This window comes from Camelina sativa, chromosome 18 (genome assembly GCF_030686135.1).
Source record: "Camelina sativa cultivar CO46 ecotype springtype chromosome 18, ASM3068613v1".
Classification (NCBI taxonomy): domain Eukaryota; kingdom Viridiplantae; phylum Streptophyta; class Magnoliopsida; order Brassicales; family Brassicaceae; genus Camelina; species Camelina sativa.
Window position 1 is genome coordinate 19,016,032 of NC_141897.1, and position 25,210 is coordinate 19,041,241.

The window sequence follows — 25,210 nt, forward strand, 5'->3', positions numbered from 1 at the left end:
AAAATATGAACGATTATAAAGATTCAAATCTCTATTGAAATCAAACATTCCTACGACAACAAAGAAATTTTACTTAGAGCTTTTGATCTATACCAACAAATCACTGTTTGCTGCATATTTTGGATAACATGAGTAAAACATAGATAGCTCAAATTGTGTCAGTTTGAATACGCTGAGGGCAAACATGTTATAGCCTATGAAGTTATATGGAGCGATCAATCTTATTAGGCAGCATAGAGGAGTCCGAAAGCCATCATTGCCAACAAGGAAAGACTGAGATTAGCAGCAGTGGCAACGGTGCCTGAAGGAGGAGGAGTATGTGGCTGACCTCCTACAGTTTCATTGGAGGAGGCCATGTTTGCAACCGGAGGCAGAGGCGGATCGATCACGTCTTTGGCATCAAGAGGCGGGTTTGGAGCACTTGCTGGTGGTTGTGCTTCCTTGTCTGCCACGGCCATTAGAGCGCCAGCTTCTGCAGGTAAGATTGCATAGGGCTGGTCTTTGTTTAAATCTGAGCATGGACTCCCTGCATTTGTGTCAAATATAATTGATCAGCTTTATCTTGGTGATATGTATATTGTTCTTGTAGAATTGTAAACTTACTCAAGTATCTGGTAGCGGTGGCAGGGAACTCTGTGATTACTCCATCAACGCCACTCCCTGCAATGAATGTTGCAAGTTCTACCGTAGGATCAGAGAAGTAGTCGAACGCTATGGAGATGTATTCGTTTCTTAGCACAGAGACGTAAACAGAGATATTCGCTTTGTGCATTTCCTCTACAACGTTAGTTTTTCCTGTGGCAAAGCTTTGGGAGACGGTGACGAGGGAAGTTCTCTTGAGATTGACAGCATCTGCGTGCTTCTTGATTTCTTCGATGGATGGTTTTGGAGCATCTCCAATCTCCTTGTCGATACTCAAGACTCTAGTGTAAGGAGGGACAGCCTCGAAACTAGATAAAACTGAACTGTCATCTGACTGAATCAAAACCTTTTGAGTAGATTGCTTGTCGAGTGTGGAATTGGTCAGAGCGGACTTCACTGCGTCTACGACTCCTAAGCCTTTCTTTGATGCTAAATAAGCAGCATTCTGTCAACAAACAAGGTGTTAGAGGAGCTTCCTTGTGTTAAGTAACAGAGCATTTGGAAGTTAAATATACTTGCCTCGATGTTTATCAAAACTCCGGTGACTGCCTTTGCTTTGCTGATTTCAAGAAAGTCAACAAGAGTCGTGAACTTCCCGGCGTTCTTGTTCGCAGGGTTTCTCAGGAATCCCGTGGAAGTGAAGGGGTTCTCGATTTGTGCTGGAGACAAAGAAAACCCAATCTTAGTGGTTTAGTTGAGACTTGAGAATGAGATAGTTTCAGATAAATTATTTTCTTACGCTTCACAGACTGGATCTCGGCCCATGTAAGATCAAAAGAGAAAATGCCATTGGTAGGCTGGACCTCAGGAACGCTGGTGGCTCGAGACATGAAAGTAGTCATGGCGGTGGTACTTGCTGTGAGGTCTGCAGAATCATGGCAGAAAGCGATTCCGTCTTTGGACATCTGGACAGAACAGTCAATCACGTCTGCTCCATCATTGACTGCTTTCTCGTAAGCCAGATCTGTGCAGCCTGGATAGTCCCCGCTTGCTCCATTATGAGTTATAACTAAGGCATTCCCTACTTTGGGGAGATTGCCCTTTTGGTGAGAAAAGCAAGCTGCAAGAACATAGACACATGAGGTGTTAGCTTCTTTCAGATAGTCAAATATCTGAGGTTTCATCTACATATGATGAGGGTATATATAGTAAGTCATCTCACTGATGGCTTGTGAGGCTGTTGGCGGGAAATCGGTGATGATGCCATCAACAGAGAACTGGCCGTTGTCTACAAACTGAAGATACTCAGCGGAGGGATCAAAGCTGTAGTTGAAGCTAGTGCGCATGTCATTAGCAAAACCAGAAGCATAGACCTCTAGACCAGCTTTGTGAGCATCAGCCACAAAGGTGGTGGCGGGCTTAAGGTACTTAGCTGTGTCAACGGGCCAAATGTAGTCTTTGGGGACAAGAACGCCTGAAGCAAAGGCCTTAATTGCTGCGAGGTTCTGTTGAAGCTCGCTGTATTTCTTGTTGGTGGTGGGTTCAATGGCCTCGGGGTCTTTGAACTCGAATATGAGCTTTGTCTTGGCTCTGCCTGCGTCCATCCCTATGCTCTTCAAGAAACCGATCTCCGGAGATGAGATGACATTAATGCCGCGGAATCGCAAGCTTCTCAGGTACTCAGCTGCGCTCAACTTGTGTTCCATGTAGAAGGCATCGTACTGCACATTTGATTGTTTATTCGTTTAATGAATCAACAAGAACCTTCCCATGTTTTTTAATCATATGCTCATAGAGAAGAAGCTGTACCTGAACGCTCAACCAGAATTTGGGAGGCTTGGTTCCAAGGACGTCCTCCACGGCAGATACTGGCATTTGACCGTCGAAGATGCTGGGCCTAGAGAAGATGTTCTGAACCACTGCTCAATAATACAAAACATAAAAATGTGTGGTGGTGGAGAACATTGAAGGGAGGAAAAGAGAAGAAGACATACAAGAGACATTGGAGAAGATGGTGTCGGCGTCGTAATCAAGGACAAACCATCCCTTGAGGTCTTGGCCGTTGACCTTGTAAGTCTTCTGGGCTTTGGGGAAGAGCGTGGAGATGGTGGTTGCATTGTCAAGTCTAATATCTGACAAGCAAAGGCCTACGCCATCCTTAGACATCTGAAGGTTGCACAACATTGTGAGGCCAGGGGAGCTGGTGCTAACCGCCATGTCGTTTGCAGGGGCACTTGACTCCGGGAAAAGACCTGAAAAGCCGCCTCTGGCGACAACCGCAGGCTCTTGTCCTGAAAGACATGAGACAGGTATATAAGTTATTTGAAACAAACAAACAACACGTTATGCAATATGGGCATGTTCATATATTATAACACCAAAGAAACACAAAAAAAAGAAACATGTAATGTAATTATGTAAAAGGATACTAAGTTACTAACCGGTAAGGGTGAGCCATTTCTTGGCAGGAACAGCTGCGGCAGCAGCAGGGGTCTTGGGTGCGACTACACAAGAGTGTATGAAAAGGGAGAAGAGAAAGAAAAACCTCAGCATGATTGATCCTGCATTTGTGTGTAACGTACGTACGTACCCCAATGGAAAAGTAAAATCAGATATACAAAGACAGTATTATACATTTTAGAAAAAAATGAGAGAGAGAGAGAGAGAGAGAGAGAGAGAGAGAGAGAGAGAGAGAGAGAGAGAGATCTCACAACGAGACAAGAACATGAATCCCCTCTTCTGCTTGTTTTCCTCGTTTGGGTTTGAGGAAGGAAAAAGAAGAGAAGGAGGAGGTGGAGATTGGTCAAACAAGTTAAAATGGTAAAAAAAAAAAAAACTTGCTCATATTCCCCCATTTATGGCTATTTACTACTCCCTATTTTTACCTCTTTTCCTACCCTCCATTCCCTTTCTAACCGCTTTTCCTATTTTATAATCTTCATCTCCATTGTATAACTACCATAAACTTTTGCAAGTTCATATGTTTTGGTCTATTGGACTTTGGACTATATATATTTGTCATATATGTTTTTTAAGCCATCTTAAACAACATATATGACAAATATCTATATGTATGTACAGTTGTACTAGAGTTGGACATTCGGACCAAACCGAATTGACCAAATAAGTTGTATTCTTTCGCAGTCTTGGTTCGTGACATCTATAGACTATACCGATCAGCTTTTGCCTAAACTTGAGATAAATCTCTATTAACGTTTTTCATGTGGAACCTAAAATTTGGAAAAATACCAAACTTATCATAATAATGTACGTAAAAATTCTTAAAAAGTCGAAATATTTTTGGTCACGAAAACCGTTAATTTCGGTTCAATTCAGTAATATTAATATTACCGTGATCGAACCGTAATTACTAATCTAACTTTTTAAAAATTTTTATTTCAATGAGATAATGATCAAGGTAAGTAAATTGGACAAAAAAAAAAAAAAAAAAAGTAAGTAAATTGGATAGCGAATAATATAATAAAGAAAGTAAGAAAGGATATATAATGGAAAAAAAAAAACTTTTTAATTTGCTAATCAACACCTCCTCCGACTTCGAAGAATCCTCCAGGTCCAACGCCTCTCTTCTTCTCCTAATCAATAATCTCGCTTCCTTCTCACGCAACCTTCGATCCACCGCAGCTATGAAGATCACCGCCTTGCTCGTTTTCAAGTGTGCTCCCGTATCTTCCGAACCCGTCATCCTCGCCAACGCTTCTGACGTCTCTCACTTCGGTTTTTTCCAGCGATCTAGCGTCAAGGAGTTCGTCGTCTTTGTCGGTCGCACTGTCGCTAGCCGAACCCCTCCTTCCCAGCGCCAGTCCGTCCAGCACGAAGGTTCGTTTCTTTCTCCCCCTTCTTATTATTCCTCTAGATCGCGTCTTTCGAATCTTGTTTCTCCCGGATCTATGCCTTTTCATTCGATTTCTTAAGATTCGGATCCGCGTTTTTGATTTCCTTTGTTTAGTTTGATTTAGGATGTGCACCTCTTCTGATTGTAGATCTCTATGGGCTTCAATTTCACGCGATTCCATATTTTTTTGTTTGGGATTATTACTAATTAGGGTTCGTATGTTGTGTTTTGTGATATCTAGAGTACAAGGTTCACGCTTACAATAGGAATGGCCTTTGCGCTGTGGGGTTCATGGACGATCATTACCCTGTTCGAAGTGCCTTTTCTCTTCTCAACCAGGTACTAATTAACGTGGTTCTCTCAATGTTGTATAATCCACATCTAGGTTCGGGTTTGCTTGACATTCGGATTTTTCTCAGGTCCTTGATGAGTACCAGAAGAGTTTTGGTGAGACATGGAGGTCTGCAAAAGAAGACCCGACTCAGACTTGGCCATATTTAGTCGAAGCTTTAAACAAATTTCAGGTTCCTCTCTTGTGCAACTGTATTCGCTCTTTACTTTTGCCTGTGAATCTTGTTTAGAACTTATCCCAATCGAATGATTCTTCATGAATTAATTTTACTAGCCTCAGTCATAGTTTTAGGATCAAGTTGATTGTGAGTGGATTTGATATTAACTTGATTTTGGGATTTCCCTGTAATTACAATCTTCAGGATCCAGCAGAGGCTGATAAGCTGTTGAAAATCCAGAGGGAGTTGGATGAGACCAAGATTATCCTTGTAAGTGTTCTCTCCTGTCTTTCCTTGTACGGATTTACTTGTGTACTCTTTGTTCTAAAGTTGCTGACAAGACTGACGAAATATGATGTGCATAAATGCAGTCCTAAAATAAATATGCTATTCTGTCAATGAGTTTTGCTTCTTCTCAAAAACCTCATAACAAGAATACTGTCTTAGAGAATGCATGTTCTGTCCCCTAACTGAATTTTTGTTCTGTATTGCAGCATAAAACCATTGATAGTGTTCTAGAACGTGGTGAGAAGCTGGACAGCCTAGTGGAGAAGAGCTCAGATTTGAGCGTTGCATCGCAGGTAAATATTCTACCGCCACATACTAGCAAACAGAAATTCCCAGTGCTATATAGATTGATATTCTATTTTCCGTCTCAGTCATAGTTTGTTAACATGGTAAAAAGGGTAGGACATGAACGAGCTTGAACTGTGTTGTAGATAGACAAAGGAACTCTTGTATGTTTTGTTGGGTAGATAAATAGAGGAGGAATGTGGATTTAGAAAACAGATTTACTAGTTTTATCATCTCTGCAATCGCCTGATTTTCTTTGAACCAATCGTAAACTTTATTGACACAAGTGAACCAAGTTTACTGCTGTCATGAGAAAACTGATTTGGTCTTTTTTTTTTGTGGGTGGACAGATGTTTTACAAGCAAGCGAAGAAAACGAATTCATGCTGTACTATCCTGTGAGCTGCAAATTCTGGAAGTCGTGGGTATATATCAACCAAACTTTTGCTGGGGGGGGGGGGGGGGGGGGGGGGAAATCTGGTTTTCCATTTTATTTACTTCGCGTCTGTAGTTTGCATGCATTTTGAAATTCCATAAGACTCGAGTTCGTTCGTGTGGTGTGTTTTATCCAAATACGTAATGTCACTTCTGCAAGAAATCAATTATCTCTGCCAGATTTCCTGATTGCTTTTCGTAAGTGTGCTTTTATGATAATAGAGATGACGTTGCGAGATATAGATTTAGGTGTTTTTAAACAGACAAAAGCAGATGAATGATAAACTAGAGGAAACAAAGGGTGCTGCAATATATATATTACACAAGACAAACGAGTAAAAGAAGTGAACAAGGGGTGTGTTCTGTAATCTATTTGCCCAAGAGAGATTTGAACCACCAAACGCCCTTGGCGTCTGTGGGGGCGGAGTCGGACTCAGGTGGTGTGTCATTCTGAGTAGTCTTGTGAAGCTTGCTGACGTCGTATCCTTGCTCTACGGCCTTCACCACCAGCTGCTTGTACGTTTCTTCCTCCATATGGGCCGTCCTGCTCAATATCTATACACCACCCACAAATATAGTCAATATCATCATATCAAATCCTTTCAAAGATTTGTTTCAATTATTCGTACGGTAAAGCCACCTACCCAGAGATAACTCCTGGAGGGCTGGCCGACGAGGGCGTGCTGGTAGTCAGGATCGATGTAGAGCACCCAGTAGTCTCCGGTGACGGGAAAAATGGGTAGGAAAGGAGGGACGTAGAACTTGACTTTGAGCTTAGCCTCGTCGCTCTTAGGGTCGGCCTTATAGGCGGAGCCTTCGATGTAACCCCTCTTGCCGTTGGACCAGGTTTCGTTCAAGACGTGGATCGTACCGTCGGGGTTAAGGGTGTAGGTGGCGCGAGTGTCGACGCCGTTCTTGGGTTGAAACAGAGAGGGGAAGGAAGCAATCTCGTACCAACGGCCCATGTATCTGGCCACGTCGAGCCCTTTCACCACTTCCATCTCTTTCTTCTCTGTCGTCGTCATTTCTCTTTTTTTTTCTCTTGATATATATTTTTTTTCTTTTTGCTTCTTGTTTAAGATTTTCCGATATTTTTCTATGAGGTTAAGAGATAAGAAGAGAGATTCGATTCATTTATAGGAAAAACTGAAAAATAAAATCAAGGAGATTTCCCTGGGACGAGATGATGACACGTGGAAAGCGTGTAGGGCAAGGGTTCTAGTAGCGTCTAGCAGTTACAAATGTGAAATGTGAATAAAGGTGTAGGACGAGGACACAAACGTCTCTTAAGCAATTTGTTCTGTGGGAGAAGGACTACAGTACAACAAAATACAATGGGCCATACTTTCACACTTTGATTTGACTTCTTCCTCCGTTTTTAGGCCCCACGAAACTTTTCATATCGACATGTAAATATCTCTTCTTATTGACAGCTAGTTCAGAAAAGATCTCGATTTTGGTTTTGGATATCAATAACAAGACTATACAGAAACTTTCAACCTTTTCATCATTTAGCAAAGGGTACTCTACACAATTGTGATCTTGTAACAGTCAAAGAGTAAATTGTGTGGTATAAATTTTTGTAACAGTCTCGCTTTCAATCTCAATGCCAATTCATAAAAGAGGATATGAAACATGTTGGTGCAGTGTGTCAGCTGATGATGATCTATTGACAATCGGAGGCAAACTATTGGAAAGAAATAGAACCTAAAAAAAAACAATGAGATTGGTCTCAAGTTGAGAGAACTAATGCAACCGGTAGAGAAGGAGATTACTACAGTAATAAACTACTAAGGCGGTGGAAACGAATCAAACCCAAATCTAGTAGCCACTGACACCATTCCATTGTTCTCCTCCTGCAACCAAACACAACATCATCACTTCATTTTCTACTCATATACATAAAATCTTTTAGTCCCAATCACGAAAACAAGGCTATACCTGTTTCATCATCTCATTCATAATGTCATCGAATACATCGTGCTGGTTCTGGTTGTCAACCTGAGCATTCTCTGCCTTTCCCAACTTCATCTCTGGATCCACCATTCTACTAGGTTTTCCAACATACTCCTGACTGTTGACATTTGCACTGTTGTCTATTGGGCTCATCAATGACACATCCAAGCCTTTGTTTCTGGTCGCATTGTTGCCCCTGAATACCATGTTGTCTCCTGGTAGGGGATACTCTACGTTACCGAATGTACTGTTGTTCAGCATGCCACAGTTCTGTTGCTCCCATTTTTGTCCGTCTATAGGATTCATGTTCTGCATGAAGCCGCCAAGTAACTGAGGTTCACACTGCATCTCTCCACCAGGATTCTCTGCAGAAACCAAAGAAGTACAATCTCCCAGATTGTTCCCTGCACATGTCACTTGATCCGGCAAGAAAGCATGATTTATTGGTAAGGAATTCGACAGGAATCTGGTTGTGTTCAAATTCCCTTGCCAGCTTTGACTAGGAAATCTAGACAGGCCTTGGACGCTGATGTTTTGGGAGGCAGAGTCGGACATAGTTCCCTCGATGCAAGACTGATTTCCACTTGAGGCTGTATGCAGGGGTTGTGTATAGTTTGCTTGCGACATTAGAGTATTGCTTGAAGCACTTGGCAACGAGGTGCTAGAGCTACCAAATGGCATACAAGAATCTAGGAAGCTACCGCCAATTGCTCGGTCCCCTATGCTTTTAAAATCTCCCGTGTATGCAGAGCACTTGCTTCTAGGAAACTGAAGGGGTTCTAGTGGAGATGAAGTTCGCTGAAACAGATTTACGTTCTGGATTCTTGGTGCCAGAGTACTGTGATATGTTCCAAATGGATTAGCTGAGTTGCTTGAGCTCTGGTGATGCCCCTGTTGGATAAAGCTGGAAGAGTTCATTCCTTGAAGATTTACTGATGGATACATATGGGGTTGGAGTTTGGTTAGATGGGAACGTGATAAGAGACCCGAGCTTGGCAGTTGTCTTGTGCCAGTAAAATCTCTAAATCCATCAAGTTGAGCCATATGAAAGTAAGATGAGTCTCTTGTTCCAAATGCATCTGGGGTCATATTTTGCTGCTGACCTTCGTCTATCTTTTTTAAGTACAGTCTGTACTTCTGCAACCAAAACCAGAGGAAAACAAGTCGAACCATCTTACCATCCAAGATTATATTAGCAAAAGGAAGGGGGGGGGGGGGGGGGGGGGAAATAAAAGAGAGAATGGGGAATTGGTACCTGCAAATGGCTGGCTACATTTTCCCTAGTGAGACCTTCTATATTCATGAGATCAAGTATTTTTTTGGGAACAGCCTCTGTAATGGAGACCCAGATAAAACAAACAGGAGGAGTCATGAAAAGAGGATTCCACATAAGAAAGCATCAACATAAATGGTAAGCAGAAACAAGAGTGGACAGAACACATAAGAAAAGGTGATATGAGGTTGATGGGGAAACTCACTGTCGAGACCCAGTTGCTGAACAGCATTAACAAACTTCTGGTGGAGCTCCTGCGACCAAACGACTCGTGGCTTCTTCCGCGCACCTGACTCGTCACCATCCTGTTCACTCCCCTCACCGTCATCCTCATCTCTGTCACTGTCATCTTCATCACCACTGTCATTGACTTTCTCTTTCCGTTTCTTGCTGACGCTTGGGACGAGATCGGATTCAGAAGGTGGGAGCAGTTGACGAGAAGGGCCTATGGTTTTTGCATAAGATTTGATGTTCTTCTTCACAACATGATGCCATATATTTTGAAGCTCCTTGAGCCCAACAGGCTTGACCAGATAATCGCAGGCACCATGTATAATACCTTTCATAACGCTGTCGTAATCGCTATGAGCTGACAACACTGAGACATTAAAGCAAGTTAGAAGAATCCTAGAGTTGATAATGAAAACAAAAAACAAAGAGACGTACTGATGACAGGAAGGTCCATTTCAAGACCAATTTCAAGCAACTTAAAGCCATCTGTGTCTGGCATCTCTACATCGCTTATAACCAGATCAAACATGTTGCTATTCTCTCTCAGCATTTCCAGAGCTTTCCTCGACTCCATTGTCTTTGTCACTGGGGCATATCAATCAAACATCATATATATAATGCATCCCTGTTCCGAGACAGACAAGGTAAAAATCAAAAGCAAAGAATAAGTACCATGATACTTGCAACGAAGCAGCAACTCTTCCAGTTTCCGAAGGCAGGTTGGATTGTCATCCACAGCGAGGACCCTCATTCCTACCGGAAACTTATCATTTCTTCCATCTGCAGTGCTTTTCAACTCCATACCTGATGCAATACTTCTGCAAGTCTCCTCTCTTCTGTTCTCCTCCCCAAAGGAGATAGTACATAGACTTTTTAATCTGATCTGTTTATTCTTAAAACCTGGAGGAGTTTGGAAAAAGGAGACCACCAAAGTCCTATAGGCAAATGTCAAAATAAAAGATGAGAGGCCCAAAAAAAAGAGAGTGATTGTGCCCGTTAATCTGGCCCTTAATTCTCCCACATAATCACAAATTTCCTACTGTTTTTGCTCTTGGTTTCCATTTATGGGGGGCGTGGAGAGTCACATGCTCCTCTACTTTCCTTTTTGTTTGTTGAATCTTCCCTTTTCTGCACACAAAAGACAACTTTTCGTAAAGTGAATTTGAATGTCCCCATTTTATTTCCTTCCTTACTAATACCTTATATTTTTCTTATAACGTTCAAACCCAGCATTTCAGCTTTCCTGGCTTTCCTTATATATTCTTTTCCTATTTTCATAGAATTTTTTTTATTCCCTTTTAGTCTCAAAAGTGAATTCACAATTCGGATTTGACATTATGCATCTAGGGATCTCAATTCCAAAATGAGTATTCGACAAATGCAATGGACTGACCTGATCACATTCAGACATTCCAAAGAGTTGTTGACTGTTACTTCACATTCTTTAGTCAAACTTGTGATTACTCTGTTATTTTCTTGATCATTCTAATGGAGAATAGAATATTTACATAATTTAGATTTGTGTATATTTAGTTTGTACTTATCGTATATTTTCTTAGCTTTGTCTTCAAGACAAGATCGTTTTGTAAAGTTGTACATATACTCGACCTCTAGGTCTAAAGGAAGACACAGAAAATTCATTCATTGATCTCTTCTTTATTTATCATGGTATCAGAGCCGACATAAAATCTTTTCTGATTTGATCGTGGTATTCGATCTCTTTATTGAACCTATCTTGATTTTTCTGTGACAATGACCGAAGACGTGAAGAACATCGAATCCAAACCGAAGACGATGGAAAACCAACGACGAACGATTTCTCCATATGACTTGACCTCGAACGACAATCCCAGAAGCATCATATCTCGTCCTCTCTTGAGAGGAGATAACTATGAGGAGTTGGCTATCAACTTGGAGACCGCTCTTTACTCACGAAAGAAGTTTGGATTTCTCGATGGCTCCATCAAAGCCCCAACCGAAGGATCACCAAACTATGATGATTGGAAGCCAATCAATGCACTAATTGTCTCTTGGATTAAGATGACAATCGAACCGAAGCTGCTGTCTAATATCTCACATAAACCGCTAGCACGAGATTTGTGTGAACACATAAGAAAGAGATTCTGTGTTACCAACGAACCTCGTGTTTAACAGTTGCGAAAAGAACTTGCAAATTGTCAACAAGCTGGGATGAGTATTGAAACATACTACGAAAAGCTTACGAAGATTTGGGATTGTCTTGGATGTTATCGACCTCCGTTGAGCTGTACATGTGGTCTTTGCACATGTAACTTTAGTGCTGAAGATGAGAAGAGAAGAGAGAAAGATAAGGTTCATGACTTGGTGATGGGACTCGACGAAGAAGTCTACGGAATGGTGAAGTCAAACTTGCTTTCTCAAGAACCGTTACCTACCCTCGAGTATGTTTACTTGAAGGTGACTCAAGATGAGGATGCTCGATTGAAGAAAAAGAATCCTGAAGAGAAACATGAGAACATGGCATTTGTAGCATAAACTCAAAAAACAAAGTATCGGGGAAATGACAGAGACGTTGGAATTGTTTGTTCAAATTGTGGAAGAAAAGGACACCGATCTGAAACGTGCTTTCAAATCTTAGGATTTCCAGAGTGGTGGGGCGATAGGCCACAAAATCGAGTGGGTCGTGGAAGAGGAGTTGGACCACCAGCCGGACTCTCACGAGGAAGAGGTGGAGTTGCTCGTGCAAACGTGGCAAGAGTGGTTGGTCAACCAACAGTTGGTGTTGCGAACGTAGCTGTCACGGATGCGGATAGAACAGCGGTGTGCGGTCTTACGGAAGAACAGTGGCTCAGCGTCAAGCGTGTGATGAACGCTGCAGCCATCAGAGCGGATGAACAATCCTCGGGTAAGTTGATTTCTCCCTCTTGGATAATTGATAACGGAGCGACACACCACTTGACATGTAAGAAAGAGATTCTTACAAATCTGAGAACATCGACACCAACGCAGATAATATTGGCTGATGGTCGGATAGTAGTAGGAAATACAGTTGGAACAGTTGTGTTGAACTCTCATCTAAGTTTGATTGAAGTGTTCTACATTGAGAACTTAGGATTTTATTTGATATAGGTTTCACAGTTGATGGAAGAAAATAACTGTGTTATACAAATGTCTGTTCCGTTTTGTGTTATTCAGGACCGCACTAAGAGGATGCTGATTGGGATAGGTAGACCCTTTGGAGGGTTGATGTACTTTCAGAATATGGAGATAGTCGCAGCGGCAAAAGTTCACACAAGTCAGTATGTGGAGTTGTGGCATAGGCGATTAGGACATCCATCTTTGAAAGTAGTGCAAAAGTTGTCTGGTTTTGGTTTTGGTAATGATAGTAGTGATTTATCGAATAAAGCCTGTGAAATTTGTGTCCGCGCAAAACAAACCCGTTGTTCTTTCCCTTTAAGCAATAATAAAACTTTAGAGATTTTTGAAATGATTCATTGCGACATTTGGGGTCCGTATAGAACTCCATCGTTCTCAGGAGCAAGATACTTCCTTACCATAGTTGATGATTACTCTCGCGGTACTTGGATTTATCTTATGAATGCAAAAAGTGAAACTTCAACAAAGTTGAGATATTTCCTTGCTTTGGTTAAACGACAGTTTGAAAAGCGAATTCATGTCACTAACGACATATTTCTTAGAGCAAGGGATACAACATGAGACGTCTTGTGTTGGAACACCACAACAAAACGGACGGGTGGAGCGAAAACATCGTCATTTGCTTAACGTGGCTAGAGCGGTCATGTTTAAGGGACACTTACCGGTTGAATTTTGGGGAGAATGTGCACTTGCGGCTGCTTATCTGATTAATCGAACACCATCTCTAGTATTGCATGGGAAGACACCCTATGAAGTGTTGTACGGAAAACATCCTTTGTATGATCATCTTCGTGTGATAGGATGTGTTTGTTACATTCATAACCAAGATCATAAAGGAGACAAGTTTGTGAGTCGCAGCAGAAAGTGTGTTTTTATTGGGTATCCTCATGGAAAGAAAGGGTGGTGTGTGTATGACTTAGAAAAAGAAGTGTTTGTTGTTTCACGAGACGTGGTGTTTCGTGAGGATACACTTCACTTCTTGTCTTCATAGAGAAGTGAAACTGAAGATCCATTTGCGGATAAAACACAAGTGGGTTCTACGACTAACGATGATCAAGGAGAATTTTTAGAAGCTGATAAGATAGTTGTGACAAGTTCAATCCACGATAGAGTTGAAGTCTCTCTGCCAGAACATATACCATCGAACGACAGTGATAGTGATGATATCTCCACCGATGATGTTGAAGAAGATGATGTCATTGAGCAGAACGCCAATGATACACACGAACCAGAACAAAGTACGACACCTCCACGAGTTGGGAGTAGAGAACGTAAACAACCTGGATATCTCAAAGATTATGACACAAGTTTTGTATGTGTTGACTCGAACAAGCCTTACCCTATTGCTGTTGTGGTCTCCTGCAGTAGGTTCTCTGAAAGTCATAAAGTGTTCTTAGCCGCAATTACTAGTGCACATGAACCGCGGAGCTTTGCAGAAGCAATGAAGGATGATCGATGGAAAAATGCAGTGGGTAGTGAAATAGGTTCACTTGAGCTGAATAAGACATGGACACTTGAAGATCTACCAAAGAATAAAAAGGCAATCGGCTGTTAATGGGTGTTGAGTTAAACATCGTTCGGATGGAACAGTTGAGAGGTACAAAGCGAGACTAGTTGTTTTAGGAAATCGACAGGTTTCTGGATTAGATTATGGTGAAACATTTGCTCCGGTTGTTAAAATGACTACGGTTAGAGCCTTTCTTTCTGTGGTTGCAGCTCGTAACTGGGAGGTACATCAGATGGACGTACATAACACTTTTCTTCATGGTGATCTTGAAGAGGAAGTGTATATGACGTTACCACCTGGATTTCCTTCACGACACGATGGCAAAGTATGTAGACTGCGGAAGTTGCTATACGGTATGAAGCAGGCTCCACGTTGTTGGTTCGCTAAGCTCGCCTCTTCACTTGAAAAGTATGGTTTCGATCAGTCTTTTGCGGATTATTCTCTGTTTGTTTACAAGAAAAATGGAGTAGAAATTAGAGTATTGGTTTACGTGGATGACTTGGTTATCACGGGAAACACAGTTCGCGCGATGGAAGAGTTTAAAAAAATATCTTAGCACATGCTTTTACATTAAGGATTTAGGTGTGTTAAAATATTTTTTAGGCATCGAAGTCTCGAGAAGTCCAAAAGGGATTTATTTGAGTCAAAGGAAGTATGTGCTTGATCTTCTAGCTGAGACTGGGTTGTTAGATTCAAAACCGATATTTTTTCCTCTTGAGCAACATCATCGACTTGGTTTGGCAGTTGGTCCATTCCTTACGAACCCGGAATCGTATCGACGACTGGTTGGTAAATTGATTTATCTTGGTGTTACTAGACCCGACCTAGCATACTCTGTTCATATTTTATCTCAGTTCATGTGTGCTCCGCGAGAGGAACATTGGGATGCTGCTATTCGGGTTCTTCGATATTTGAAAAGTAGTCCGGGGCAAGGTATCTTGCTTCGAGCGGACTGTGATCTTCAAATCATTGGGTGGTGTGATTCCGACTATGCTGGCTGCCCATTGACACGACGTTCTTGTACGGGCTGGCTTATTCAACTTGGACAGTCACCAATTTCTTGGAAAACGAAGAAGCAAGACGTGGTCAGTCAATCGTCGGCCGAAGCCGAGTATAGAGCAATGGCTATGACAACCAAGGAGTTGAAATGGGTGAAAAATCTTCTTCTCGATTTAGGTGTGGTGCTGACGCAACCAATGCGTCTTTACTGTGACAATAAGGCTGCTCTACACATTAGTGCGAATCCGGTTTTTCATGAGAGAAAGAAGCATATCGAAAAGGACCGTCATTTTATCCGAGATGAAATTAAGTCAGGACATATTGTTGCAGCTTATGTTCATACGACAATGCAATTTACGGACATTTTCACTAAAGCCTTGGGACAACGTGAGTTTGATGAGTTTCGAGACAAGCTGGATATCCAGCTTGAGGGAGTAATGGAGAATAGAATATTTACATAATTTAGATTTGTGTATATTTAGTTTGTACTTATCGTATATTCTCTTAGCTTGGTCTTCAAGACAAGATCGTTTTGTAAAGTTGTATATATACTCGACCTCTAGGTCTAAAGGAAGACGCAGAAAATTCATTCATTGATCTGTTCTTTATTTATCACATTCAATCTAAAAACCACAGCCAGTGTGAAAATTGTGGCTGTTCCACTCACAGGTTGTTGCTTGCTGCAATCGATATTTCATGTTTTGCTGACGCCTCTACAACTTTATCACACACCACCATCTTCATTTGTTCCCTTAAACCATTGGAGCTATGCACCGTTCAGAAAAACTAGTCCTTTGATCTCATCTCCAGTTTGCTTTTTATTGGCACAAACACATCTAACAAAACAAACACTCTGTGGTATCCTAAAATCAACTAGTCCCATTGCTTGCTCTAGACCTGAAACACTAAAGCTACGGTTTTGTCTGTTTCTTTACAAGCTGCTTCAATGTGTTGATGATGTGTTGTTATCGATTCCAGGAACTTTTGATTTCCATCTATCCCTGCTCAACCATGGATTGAGTCAAAACGTTATTAAAAAAACAAAAAAGATTTTCTGATAATCAATTTGGGAAAGTTTTATACTTACTTGGGTTTATGATGTTATGGAGTTTGGCTTAAATGTGATTCCCATAACCATTGAATTGACCTCAGCTTTGGGGAGAATGTATACTGCGTATAGTAGTGTGGTTTCAATCTGTGTTTAATAGGAAAATCTCGGCTAAGTTGATTCAGATGCTGTAGCCTATTGAATTTAGCCATTGAAGCTGGGTTTTGAGTTCTTCACTCACTCAGGCTCAGCCATGGCCTTTCTTGTGGATTTTTAGGGATTTCGAAAAACTCCTGATTCCTGAAATTGGGAATTTCGTGGCTCAAATCATTGGTTTATGTCTTGTTTCTGGTTTAATAATATAATTGCTGGTTCATTTAAAATAAACCATGAGTTAAACCGGTTTGGTGAAGAATGGGGTTCCATTATGAAACTCTGAAAAATTTACAAGAGAAAGAAGAAAAAAGCTACTATAGGGATGCTCTCATATCATCTCATATGAGCTTACATTATTGATTGAGATTATGATAATCAATAAGTCTAAGCACCAAAAAAACATATATAAAAATAGAGAGGAAAATAAAGAATTCAAGGGGACAAAAAAAAAAAAAGAATCACAGAGATGAGTTACACATTGGCCAAAAACCATAAATAAAAAGAGAGTAAGATTGCGGCAGCCAGCAGCAGTGGGAAGAAGAACCTGTATCTCCGGGCAGCCTTACCGTAGTAGTAGGGCTCTGTCTTAATCTGAATTATGCAGCTTCCGGTAGACGGATCCGTCTTGTTCACTTTTGGTAATGTTTGGAAACTCCTTTATGCCTTTATAATCTGCCATGTATGGAGAGACATTGATCATAGGAAACAAGAGGGGATTTAGTGGAGATGAACTTGGTTGATACTGATTCACGTTTTGGACACTTGGTGACTGAGTACTGTGATATGCTCCAGATGGATTTGCTGAGTTGCTTGAGTTCTGGTGATGGCCCTGTTGGATGAAGCTGGAGACGTTCATCTTTTCAAGATTTATCGATGGAGTTTTAGGTAGATGGGAACCGGATAATAGTGCAGAGCTTGTGGCATTGATATTTATAAGTCCATCAAGTTGACCCATGTTGAGCTTATTGGTTTTCCTTTTCAAGTCGTGTAGTCTGTAGTTCTGCAAGGAGAACAAGAGAGAATATAAAGTCGAACCATCTCGGCATCAAGTTGAAACACTTCCAAATGCAAGAGAGAATGGGAAATAATGAGTACGTGCAAATGGTTGGCTACGTTCTCCCTAGTGAGACCTTCTACATTCATGAGAGCAAGTATTTGCTTGGGAATAGCCTCTGTAATGGAGACCCAGAGAAATAAAACATTAGGAGAAATGAAAAGACGATTAATTCCACACACATGATGAAAGCATCAATAGAAATCGTAAGCAGAAACAAGAGTGGACCTCACAATTCACACATAAGGACAGCTGAAAAGATGTTTATGGTGAAACTCACTGTGGTCGCCCAATTGCTCAATGGCATTGAGAAACTTCTGGTGGAGCTCTGGTGACCAAGCGACACGGACACGATGCTTCTTCTTCCGGGTACTTGACTCTTCGCTAACTGCTGGATCTTTTATGCTTTTAAAATCTCCCATGTATGCAGAGCAACTGCTTCTAATTAAATAAACTGGAGGGGGATCTGGTCGGGACCAATTGATGGAGTTCAAGGTCAGGAGAGTTGAGAATAGAAGAAAGAGATGAATATATAAGATATATAATTATTATTATTATTGATAGAATATAGGAATATTCTTGTTACAACTACTTAGATAACCTCGTACATATTGTTTCTAGTATCCCAGATTATGTGGAACTACTATGTAAATCTTGTGGCTATATAAAGCCTGATTAAATGAATGAATACATCACAGGATTATGATCATCTTTCAATTATGAGAATAAGAAAACTGAAAGATAAAATAGAGGAAGAGCTCTCCCAGAGAAGTAGTTCTCCAACAAGATAAAAATTGTACTATGGCTAAGCCGTCCTATAGATTCTAAAACCTAATTCTTTGATAATAAAGTCTTTGCCATAGACATCTCCTAAAAACAATAAATTAAAGGAAGTATTGGATATGGGCTGTGCCCAATATGCCACTCGGCCCAATAAAACAAGTTAATTCTAATTTCAGCCCAACAAGATTGTGAGAAAGTCATTCACTTTCCGCAGAGGGCAATCTCGACAATTCGCATTGGAAACCCTAGGGAACTCAAGGTCAACAGTCTCCTATAAAGGGAGAAAGCATTTATTGGGATCAGGATCGGGACCCGCGGACAATACCTAAAGAGCGATACTTTGCATCGAAAACTATTATTGTCTTTCGTATATTTCATTCCTATTTTCAGTTCGTCACTTTTAGCTTGCTAGTTCGCTTGTGAACTAACGAGCTCTATCCCAACTTGTTTTAAGTGACGATCTCACGTTTTCCCCGATTAATAAAAGAATTTGCTTGCTCTTTCCCACAAAATCTTTATTTGTTTAAGTTGTGCAATCCCCGGTACAAACAATTGGCGCCCACCATGGGGCAAGAGTAAAGCGCTTCTTTTGACGAATCAAGACCGACGATCCTCACTTCCTCGAAGTTTCAAGACTCATGACAAACCCCAGCGAAAACCTCAACGAAGTAACGGAGCAGCCAACGGAACAACGATGGGGGCGAACGAGAACACGAACAGTTCCCCCGCTGAGGTCCCTACCGAACTCCTTGCCGAGCCCAACCGAAGGCTCACTGCCGAGCACAATCTCTCCACCAGCGCCCGACGCGCCCTCTGAGCCTCTTGTAGCTGCACACGCCAAAGCTGGACCTGCCGCAGACCAGCTGGTCACCAGCGCTGCCGCTCTCCTCACTGCCGCTCTCACCAACGCTACCACTCTCCCCAATGCCACCCTCCCCTTACCTATGCAGAGAAACAGACTCGAAGTATGATGCAGGTCATTCTCGATCGTCTTGATGGCCAAGAAATACGAACAAACGAACGGCTCGAGGCGATTGCAGCCGCACAAGAGGCCTCGCAAAACCAAATCAGCAAGCTCCAGCGAAGGAGGGGCGAGCGCCGAAACGACAGCAGCCCCGCCGGCGAGAACGAGAATCCTCCCCCACCACAGCCATCGGTGGAGGACCGATACGACAACCAGAGACGCCGCCCGACGTCTATTATCGTAGGATCCGTTGATCAACGCAGTAGAGAGGACCCAAATGACGAGCAGCAAGACGACTAAGGTCAGAGGAGCAGAAGCCTGCCGACTCCAACACTGCCGATCCGACAGTCTGAGGGCGATCTCAAAGATGAAGCCATACGACGCCTAGAGGAAATGGTCCATGAACTATCTTCAAGAGTCTACCAAGCCACGAGCTCCACCTCCAACCTTGATCGAGTGCTCGAAGAAGTCCAGCGCTCACCGTTTACATCACGGATCTCCCACGTTCAAGTTCGTTACGTAAACAAGTTCAAGTTCACCCCATACAACGGATTAGATGATCCGAAACCGTTTTTAACTTCAATGAGCTTTGCGATCAGCCGAGCTCATTTCAGCGACGAAGAGTACGAAGCTAGCTGTTGCCAGCTATTCGTCGAGAATCTAGCCCACAAAGCTCTGGGGTGGTTCTCCCGGCTCCCGCCGAACTCGATAGGGAGCTATCACGAGCTGACCACCGCCTTTCTCCAACATCACTCTACGTTTATGATTCAAGGTGCCTCAAACGCCGATCTCTGGAACATTTTCCAGCGGAACGACGAATCTCTCCGAGACTTCATGGAGAGGTTTAAAAGAATCGTCTCGAAGCTCTCGATAGCTTACGACACAACAATATCAGCTCTCCGAAATGCTCTCGCTCAAAGCTCCTGGTTCAGGGAGGACATCATAATACATGGGCCTTTGACTCTGGATGAAGCACTACACCGTGTTAACAGATACATAGAGTTAAACAAAGAAAGGGCATCGAGGACGAACCGTCCAGAACCGCCGACCCCAAAATCGGCCAAAGGAAAAGAGAAGACACAAGACGAGCATCGCGAGCCTCGTCAACACCTTGACAAGGAATACGCTGATAGGTTGGACAAGGGAAAGAAAGTTCAAACGTTTGCAGTTAGTAATCAAGATCCCAAGGCATCTTCATCAAAATCCTGGAATAACAAGTGGGTCCGAGACCCATCGGGAAAAGGTGGCAACAAATATTGTGAATACCACAAACGAGCAAGGCACTCAACAGAAGAGTGCCGCACCCTCCAACAAATATTGCTCGACAAATTTAAAGAGGGCCAAATTGACGTTGATCTCGAGCGACGACAAATAGCTGTTCACAAGGATAACCATTTCTTCAATCCTGAGAACGAAAATACAAGCAAGCAATATAACACCGCCCCCGCGCCACAACCGGGACCCGAAACCCTGCCCTGCCCCCACCATTAACCCATAAAAGGAATCCCGAGCGAGCTGAAGATGCGAACGGTCCAGCTCCGCGCCGAAGAATAAACATGATCATGGGTGGTCTGGCAACTTGCCGAGACTTGGTCCGTTCTATCAAAGCTTATCGGCGGGGACTAGAGGTCAAGCAGGGATGGTTAGCTCAAAGCACGCCACCTACTACGAACTCCGATCCAATCGTGTTCACAGAGGCCGACGCATCGGGTCTAGCTGGGCCTCACAATGACCCATTGGTGGTCGAGATGGAGATCGGCGAAAGCATGGTCACCAAAATCTTGATCGATACAGGTAGTTCGGTAAACATCATTTTCAAAGACGTGCTCATTCAAATGGAGATCGACCTACGGACCACCGAGCATGATGTTCAACCTCTCACCAGATTCGACGGTGACACGGTGATGACGGACGGCACGATCATACTACCAGTTTATGTGGGTGGGACGATGCATTGCGTCAACTTTGCTATCTTCGACAAGCCGATCGTATACAACGTTATCCTTGGCTGCATAAGATGAAGGCCGTGGCGTCAACTTACCACCAGTGTGTAAAGTTCCCAACTTCTAGAGGAATATTTATACTACGAGGGGACCCACTGGTAGCAAGAGCCTGCTTCATTATTGAACGACAACAACGCCACGCCCGGATAGTCGTGTTTGCCCTAACTCTGAATCAATCATCCAAGTAAATATCGACTCTTTCGACGCAACTCGTTGCGTGGGAATCGGGGCCGACCTGCCACAACCCATCAAGGACGAGCTCGTGAAGTTTCTATGCCAGAACGCAACAACCTTCGCATAGAACATGAGCAGTATGACCGGCAACGACCCCAACATAACCTGCCACGAGCTCAATGTGGACTTGACATTCAAGCCGATCAAACAAACACGACGAAAACTCAGTCTAGAGCGTACCACCGCCGTTAACGAGGAAGTCAAAAATTGCTCGAGGCTGGGTCCATCCGAGAGGTTAAGTATCCCGACTGGCTGAGCAATCCAGTCGTGGTAAAGAAAAAGAACGACAAGTGGCGGGTGTGCGTCGATTTTACCGATCTCAACAAGGCGTGCCCAAAGGATAGCTTCCCTCTACCGCGAATCGACCAACTGGTCGAGGCAACCGCGGGGAACGAACTTTTGTCGTTCATGGATGCATACACAGGGTATAACCAGATTATGATGCACAAGGACGATCAGGAGAAAACAACCTTCATCACCGATCAGGGAACTTATTGTTACAAGGTTATGCCATTTGGCCTAAAAAACGCTGGTGCAACCTATCACCGCCTTGTTAACCGCATGTTTCCTGAGCAGCTTGGACGAACCATGAAAGTTTACATCGATGATATGCTGGTCAAGTCAACCCGTGCCGCTGATCACGTCTTGCATCTCGCTCAGTGTTTTGAAGTGCTAAACCGATACAATATGAAGCTGAACCCAGCCAAGTGCTCTTTCGGCGTGACTTCTGTAGAATTCTTAGGATACCTCGTCACCAAAAGAGGTATCGAAGCTAACCCGAAACAAATTTTGGCGCTTACCAACCTCCCATCTCCACGCAACACCCGAGAAGTTCAACGCCTCACCGGGCGGATCGCTGCTCTGAACAGATTTATTTCATGATCTACCGATAAGTGTCTACCGTTCTACCAGTTGCTTCGTAGCAACAAGAAGTTCGAATGGGATGATAAGTGCGAGTCCGCTTTCCAGGAACTCAAGCATTATCTAGCTACTCCCCCTGTCCTAGCAAAGCCCGATCAGGGCGAAACTCTATATCTGTACATCGCTGTCTCCGGCTCGGCGGTCAGTGGCGTACTAATCAAGGAGGACAGAGGAGAACAACACCCAATCTTCTATGTGAGTAAAAGCTTAGACGAAGCCGAGCTCCGATATCCCACGTTAGAAAACCTCGCTTACGCTGTAGTTATTTCGGCCAGGAAGCTTCGGCCATATTTTCAATCCCACACTGTTGAAGTATTAACCAACCAATCCCTGCGAACCATTCTCCACAGCCCCAGTCAATCGGGCCGCCTGGCGAAATGGGCAGTGGAACTCAGCGAGTACGACATCGAATATAAAAACCGCACTTGTGCAAAGTCTCAGGTGTTCGCTGATTTCTTGATCGAGCTCCCCCTGAACTAGAATCCGGTTCTCTAAGAGAAGAGAAGTGGACACTGCACGTTGACGGCGTGTCCTCTCGGCACGGCTTCGGGATCGGCATACACCTCGTTTCACCAACAGGTGAAGTACTTGAGCAATCCTTCCGGCTCGCCTTTCCCGCCTCAAACAACGAGGCCGAGTACGAAGCCGTAATCGCGGGAATGAGATTGGCAGGTGGAATCGGGGTAAAAAGGATACAAGTCTTCGGTGACTCACAGCTGGTAACCCACCAATTTAGCGGCGACTATGAGGCAAAGAACGACTGCATGGATGCCTATCTCAGAGTCGTCCAAGACCTATCTAACACTTTTGAGATGTTTGAGCTGAACAAAATTCCCAGAAGCGACAACGCACCGGCCGATGCCCTCGTCGTCCTCGCGTCAACATATGACCCCGATCTCCGCCAAGTTATCCCTGTCGAAAGCATCGATCAACCAAGCATTAATCTCCTTGCAAGCGCCGAGCTAAACGATCAAGATAAAAAAAAGAAAAAAAAGATTATCGAAGATGAGAGTTTCAGTGATCAAATCTCCAAAAAACAAAGAACAGATAACGGCACTCCCGTTCTCACACTATTTGTCGTTGAACCATCGCCAAGTGAACCACTAACACCTGTTGAGTGCTCGGCGGAGCAAGGATCCGCTTCTATCGAAGAGGGACAAACTTCGTCGTCTCAAGAACAAGCGTCGCCATCGTCGCACGCCCAACCCAATCCCGAACCCCGCAAAGAACGACCACATGATTGGCAAGAAGAAATCCGTTGTTTTATCGCAGACGGCAACGTCCCCTCGGACAAGTGGGAGGCCCGACGCCTTCGGATTCGCTGCGCGCATTACACACTCCTGGATGGCAACGTCTTCCGTTGGACAGCATCTGGTGCACTCTTGACTGACGTTGGTCCCAAAGAAATCAATGATGTCATGCGGGAGGTTCACGAAGGTTCCGGCGGTAATCACTCTGGAGCTCGCGCGCTTGCACAACGCATACGCACTAATGGTTATTTATGGCCGACCATGTACGATGACTGCGAAAAATTCGTTGCTAGATGCGAGAAATGTCAGCGCCACACTCCGATCATCCACGCACCAACCGAACTGTTGAGAACGACCTCTCCACCATACCCCTTTATGAGGTGGGCAATGGATATCGTCGGACCTCTCCCTGCGTCCCGTCAGAAAAAATACATTCTCATTATGACATATTATTTCACCAAATGGGTTGAAGTCGAAGCCTATGCAAAAATCGGAACAAACGAAGTCCAAAAATTTGTGTGGAAAAACATCATTTGCAGGCACGGAATTTCGTATGATATTGTCACCGACAACGGCACGCATTTCACTTCGCTCCAATTCGAAGGTTTTTGCACGAAGTGGAGAATCCGTTTGAGCAAGTCGACCCCCCGCTATCCACAAGGCAACGGACAAGTCGATGCGACCAATAAGACCATCATTGACGGACTAAAGAAACCACTCGAAGATAAGAAAGGTCTCTGGGCCGACGAGCTCGATGGCGCTCTATGGTCCCACCGAACCTCCCCGCGTCGATCAACAGGAAGAGGAAACCGTTCTGCCTTGCACATGGAATGGAAGCCCTTGCACCAGAGGAAATCGGCGTACAGACATTACGACGCTCAATGCTCGTTCACGATCCTACTCTCAATACTAAGATGATATCGATACCCTAGACACTCTTGAAGAAGAACGCGACAAGGCACTTCTTCGAATTCAGAACTATCAACAGCAAGCCGCTAAATATTACAACAAGAAGGTGAAGCCACGCCACTTTGACGAAGGCGATCTCGTCCTCCGAAAAGTCTTCGAGAACACTGCCGAGCTCAATGCAGGAAAAAAGGGCGCTCATTGGGAGGGCCCTTACCTGATTTCCAAGGCGTCACTCCCGGCGTCTACCAGCTGCTCGCCATGGACGGCACACCAATTCCTCGCTCATGGAGTTCTGGCAACCTTAAACGTTATTACCATTAGATAACGCGCCAGCCGCAAAAAAAAAAAAAAAAAAAGAACGCTCGTACTACCGAGCTCTCCTTTTGTAATATGATCTACGAATGGCTTGATCCCTTTCTAAGGGTACGTAGGCAGCCCGTCACAAGGCACAGTTATACCAAAAATTAAAAACAAAAGTTTCAACTTATCAAAACACACGAGCTCTCTCGAACGATTCCGTCTTTGCGAGATGTCCAGCTCTTACATCGACCCTTTGGCCAGGGGAACGATTTAAAACGCGTTCCTCATGGATGAAGCACTGAAATAATCCGCATAAATAAGCCGACCCAGATCGCATTCAGCTAGCAGGCGGTTAAGTTTGTATAAGGGAAGTTCTTACTTGCACTCTCTTGCCGACCTCGTGGCACACACAGGGTAAGCCGGACACCAGAGCCGCACCTAAAAGGTACGACGAGCCCATCTCGACTACCACCCTAAACATTTGGTATTCGATACACGTAATAGGATAAGCCAGGAGACGTCTTCCACCGTAAAGT

At 43.5% G+C, this 25,210-nt stretch overlaps 9 protein-coding genes, 1 long non-coding RNA gene and 1 pseudogene across 10 annotated transcripts; 6 read left to right on the forward strand and 5 right to left on the reverse strand.

Moving 5' to 3' along the window:
- Positions 1-11: 11 nt before the first annotated feature.
- LOC104761900 (glycerophosphodiester phosphodiesterase GDPDL6) lies at positions 12-3,484 on the reverse strand. The gene is made up of 9 exons (XM_087499139.1): positions 3,294-3,484; positions 3,024-3,143; positions 2,577-2,873; positions 2,392-2,501; positions 1,805-2,303; positions 1,382-1,702; positions 1,162-1,301; positions 604-1,087; positions 12-526 (listed from the first exon to the last, which is right to left on the reverse strand). The coding sequence occupies exons 2-9, from the start codon at positions 3,133-3,135 to the stop codon at positions 225-227; spliced, it is 2,265 nt and encodes a 754-aa protein (XP_087355265.1). The 5' UTR covers positions 3,136-3,143; positions 3,294-3,484; the 3' UTR covers positions 12-224.
- A 527-nt stretch (positions 3,485-4,011) lies between these two features.
- On the forward strand, positions 4,012-6,140 carry LOC104761913 (VAMP-like protein YKT61). Its single transcript, XM_010485080.3, has 6 exons — positions 4,012-4,419; positions 4,677-4,774; positions 4,855-4,959; positions 5,149-5,214; positions 5,439-5,525; positions 5,868-6,140. The coding sequence occupies exons 1-6, from the start codon at positions 4,089-4,091 to the stop codon at positions 5,916-5,918; spliced, it is 738 nt and encodes a 245-aa protein (XP_010483382.2). The 5' UTR covers positions 4,012-4,088; the 3' UTR covers positions 5,919-6,140.
- Positions 6,141-6,195: 55 nt separating this feature from the next.
- LOC104761912 (temperature-induced lipocalin-1) lies at positions 6,196-6,992 on the reverse strand. The gene is made up of 2 exons (XM_010485079.3): positions 6,596-6,992; positions 6,196-6,506 (listed from the first exon to the last, which is right to left on the reverse strand). Exons 1-2 carry the CDS (start codon positions 6,974-6,976, stop codon positions 6,321-6,323), a joined length of 567 nt encoding a protein of 188 aa, XP_010483381.1. The 5' UTR covers positions 6,977-6,992; the 3' UTR covers positions 6,196-6,320.
- Positions 6,993-7,546: 554 nt separating this feature from the next.
- Positions 7,547-10,522, reverse strand: LOC104761910 (two-component response regulator ARR18). Its single transcript, XM_010485078.3, has 6 exons — positions 10,084-10,522; positions 9,847-9,996; positions 9,386-9,778; positions 9,163-9,239; positions 7,893-9,044; positions 7,547-7,807 (listed from the first exon to the last, which is right to left on the reverse strand). The coding sequence occupies exons 1-6, from the start codon at positions 10,211-10,213 to the stop codon at positions 7,742-7,744; spliced, it is 1,968 nt and encodes a 655-aa protein (XP_010483380.1). The 5' UTR covers positions 10,214-10,522; the 3' UTR covers positions 7,547-7,741.
- A 641-nt stretch (positions 10,523-11,163) lies between these two features.
- On the forward strand, positions 11,164-11,925 carry LOC147923067 (uncharacterized; annotated as a pseudogene).
- A 1,264-nt stretch (positions 11,926-13,189) lies between these two features.
- LOC147923068 (uncharacterized) lies at positions 13,190-14,101 on the forward strand. Its single transcript, XM_087497894.1, has 2 exons — positions 13,190-13,393; positions 13,538-14,101. Exons 1-2 carry the CDS (start codon positions 13,190-13,192, stop codon positions 14,099-14,101), a joined length of 768 nt encoding a protein of 255 aa, XP_087354020.1.
- A 1,522-nt stretch (positions 14,102-15,623) lies between these two features.
- Positions 15,624-16,408, reverse strand: LOC147923069 (uncharacterized). The gene is made up of 2 exons (XR_015588786.1): positions 16,140-16,408; positions 15,624-16,053 (listed from the first exon to the last, which is right to left on the reverse strand). It is a non-coding gene; the product is annotated as an uncharacterized LOC147923069 (long non-coding RNA).
- Positions 16,409-16,575: 167 nt separating this feature from the next.
- On the reverse strand, positions 16,576-17,828 carry LOC147923070 (two-component response regulator ARR18-like). Its single transcript, XM_087499144.1, has 3 exons — positions 17,591-17,828; positions 17,352-17,428; positions 16,576-17,256 (listed from the first exon to the last, which is right to left on the reverse strand). Exons 1-3 carry the CDS (start codon positions 17,730-17,732, stop codon positions 16,843-16,845), a joined length of 633 nt encoding a protein of 210 aa, XP_087355270.1. The 5' UTR covers positions 17,733-17,828; the 3' UTR covers positions 16,576-16,842.
- Positions 17,829-19,450: 1,622 nt separating this feature from the next.
- LOC104763553 (uncharacterized) lies at positions 19,451-20,548 on the forward strand. Its single transcript, XM_010486911.2, has one exon. It carries the CDS (start codon positions 19,451-19,453, stop codon positions 20,546-20,548), a length of 1,098 nt encoding a protein of 365 aa, XP_010485213.2.
- A 71-nt stretch (positions 20,549-20,619) lies between these two features.
- Positions 20,620-21,078, forward strand: LOC147923071 (uncharacterized). Its single transcript, XM_087497895.1, has one exon. The coding sequence runs from the start codon at positions 20,620-20,622 to the stop codon at positions 21,076-21,078; it is 459 nt and encodes a 152-aa protein (XP_087354021.1).
- Positions 21,079-22,874: 1,796 nt separating this feature from the next.
- On the forward strand, positions 22,875-24,383 carry LOC147923072 (uncharacterized). The gene has a single exon (XM_087497896.1). It carries the CDS (start codon positions 22,875-22,877, stop codon positions 24,381-24,383), a length of 1,509 nt encoding a protein of 502 aa, XP_087354022.1.
- The last annotated feature ends 827 nt before the right edge of the window (positions 24,384-25,210 follow it).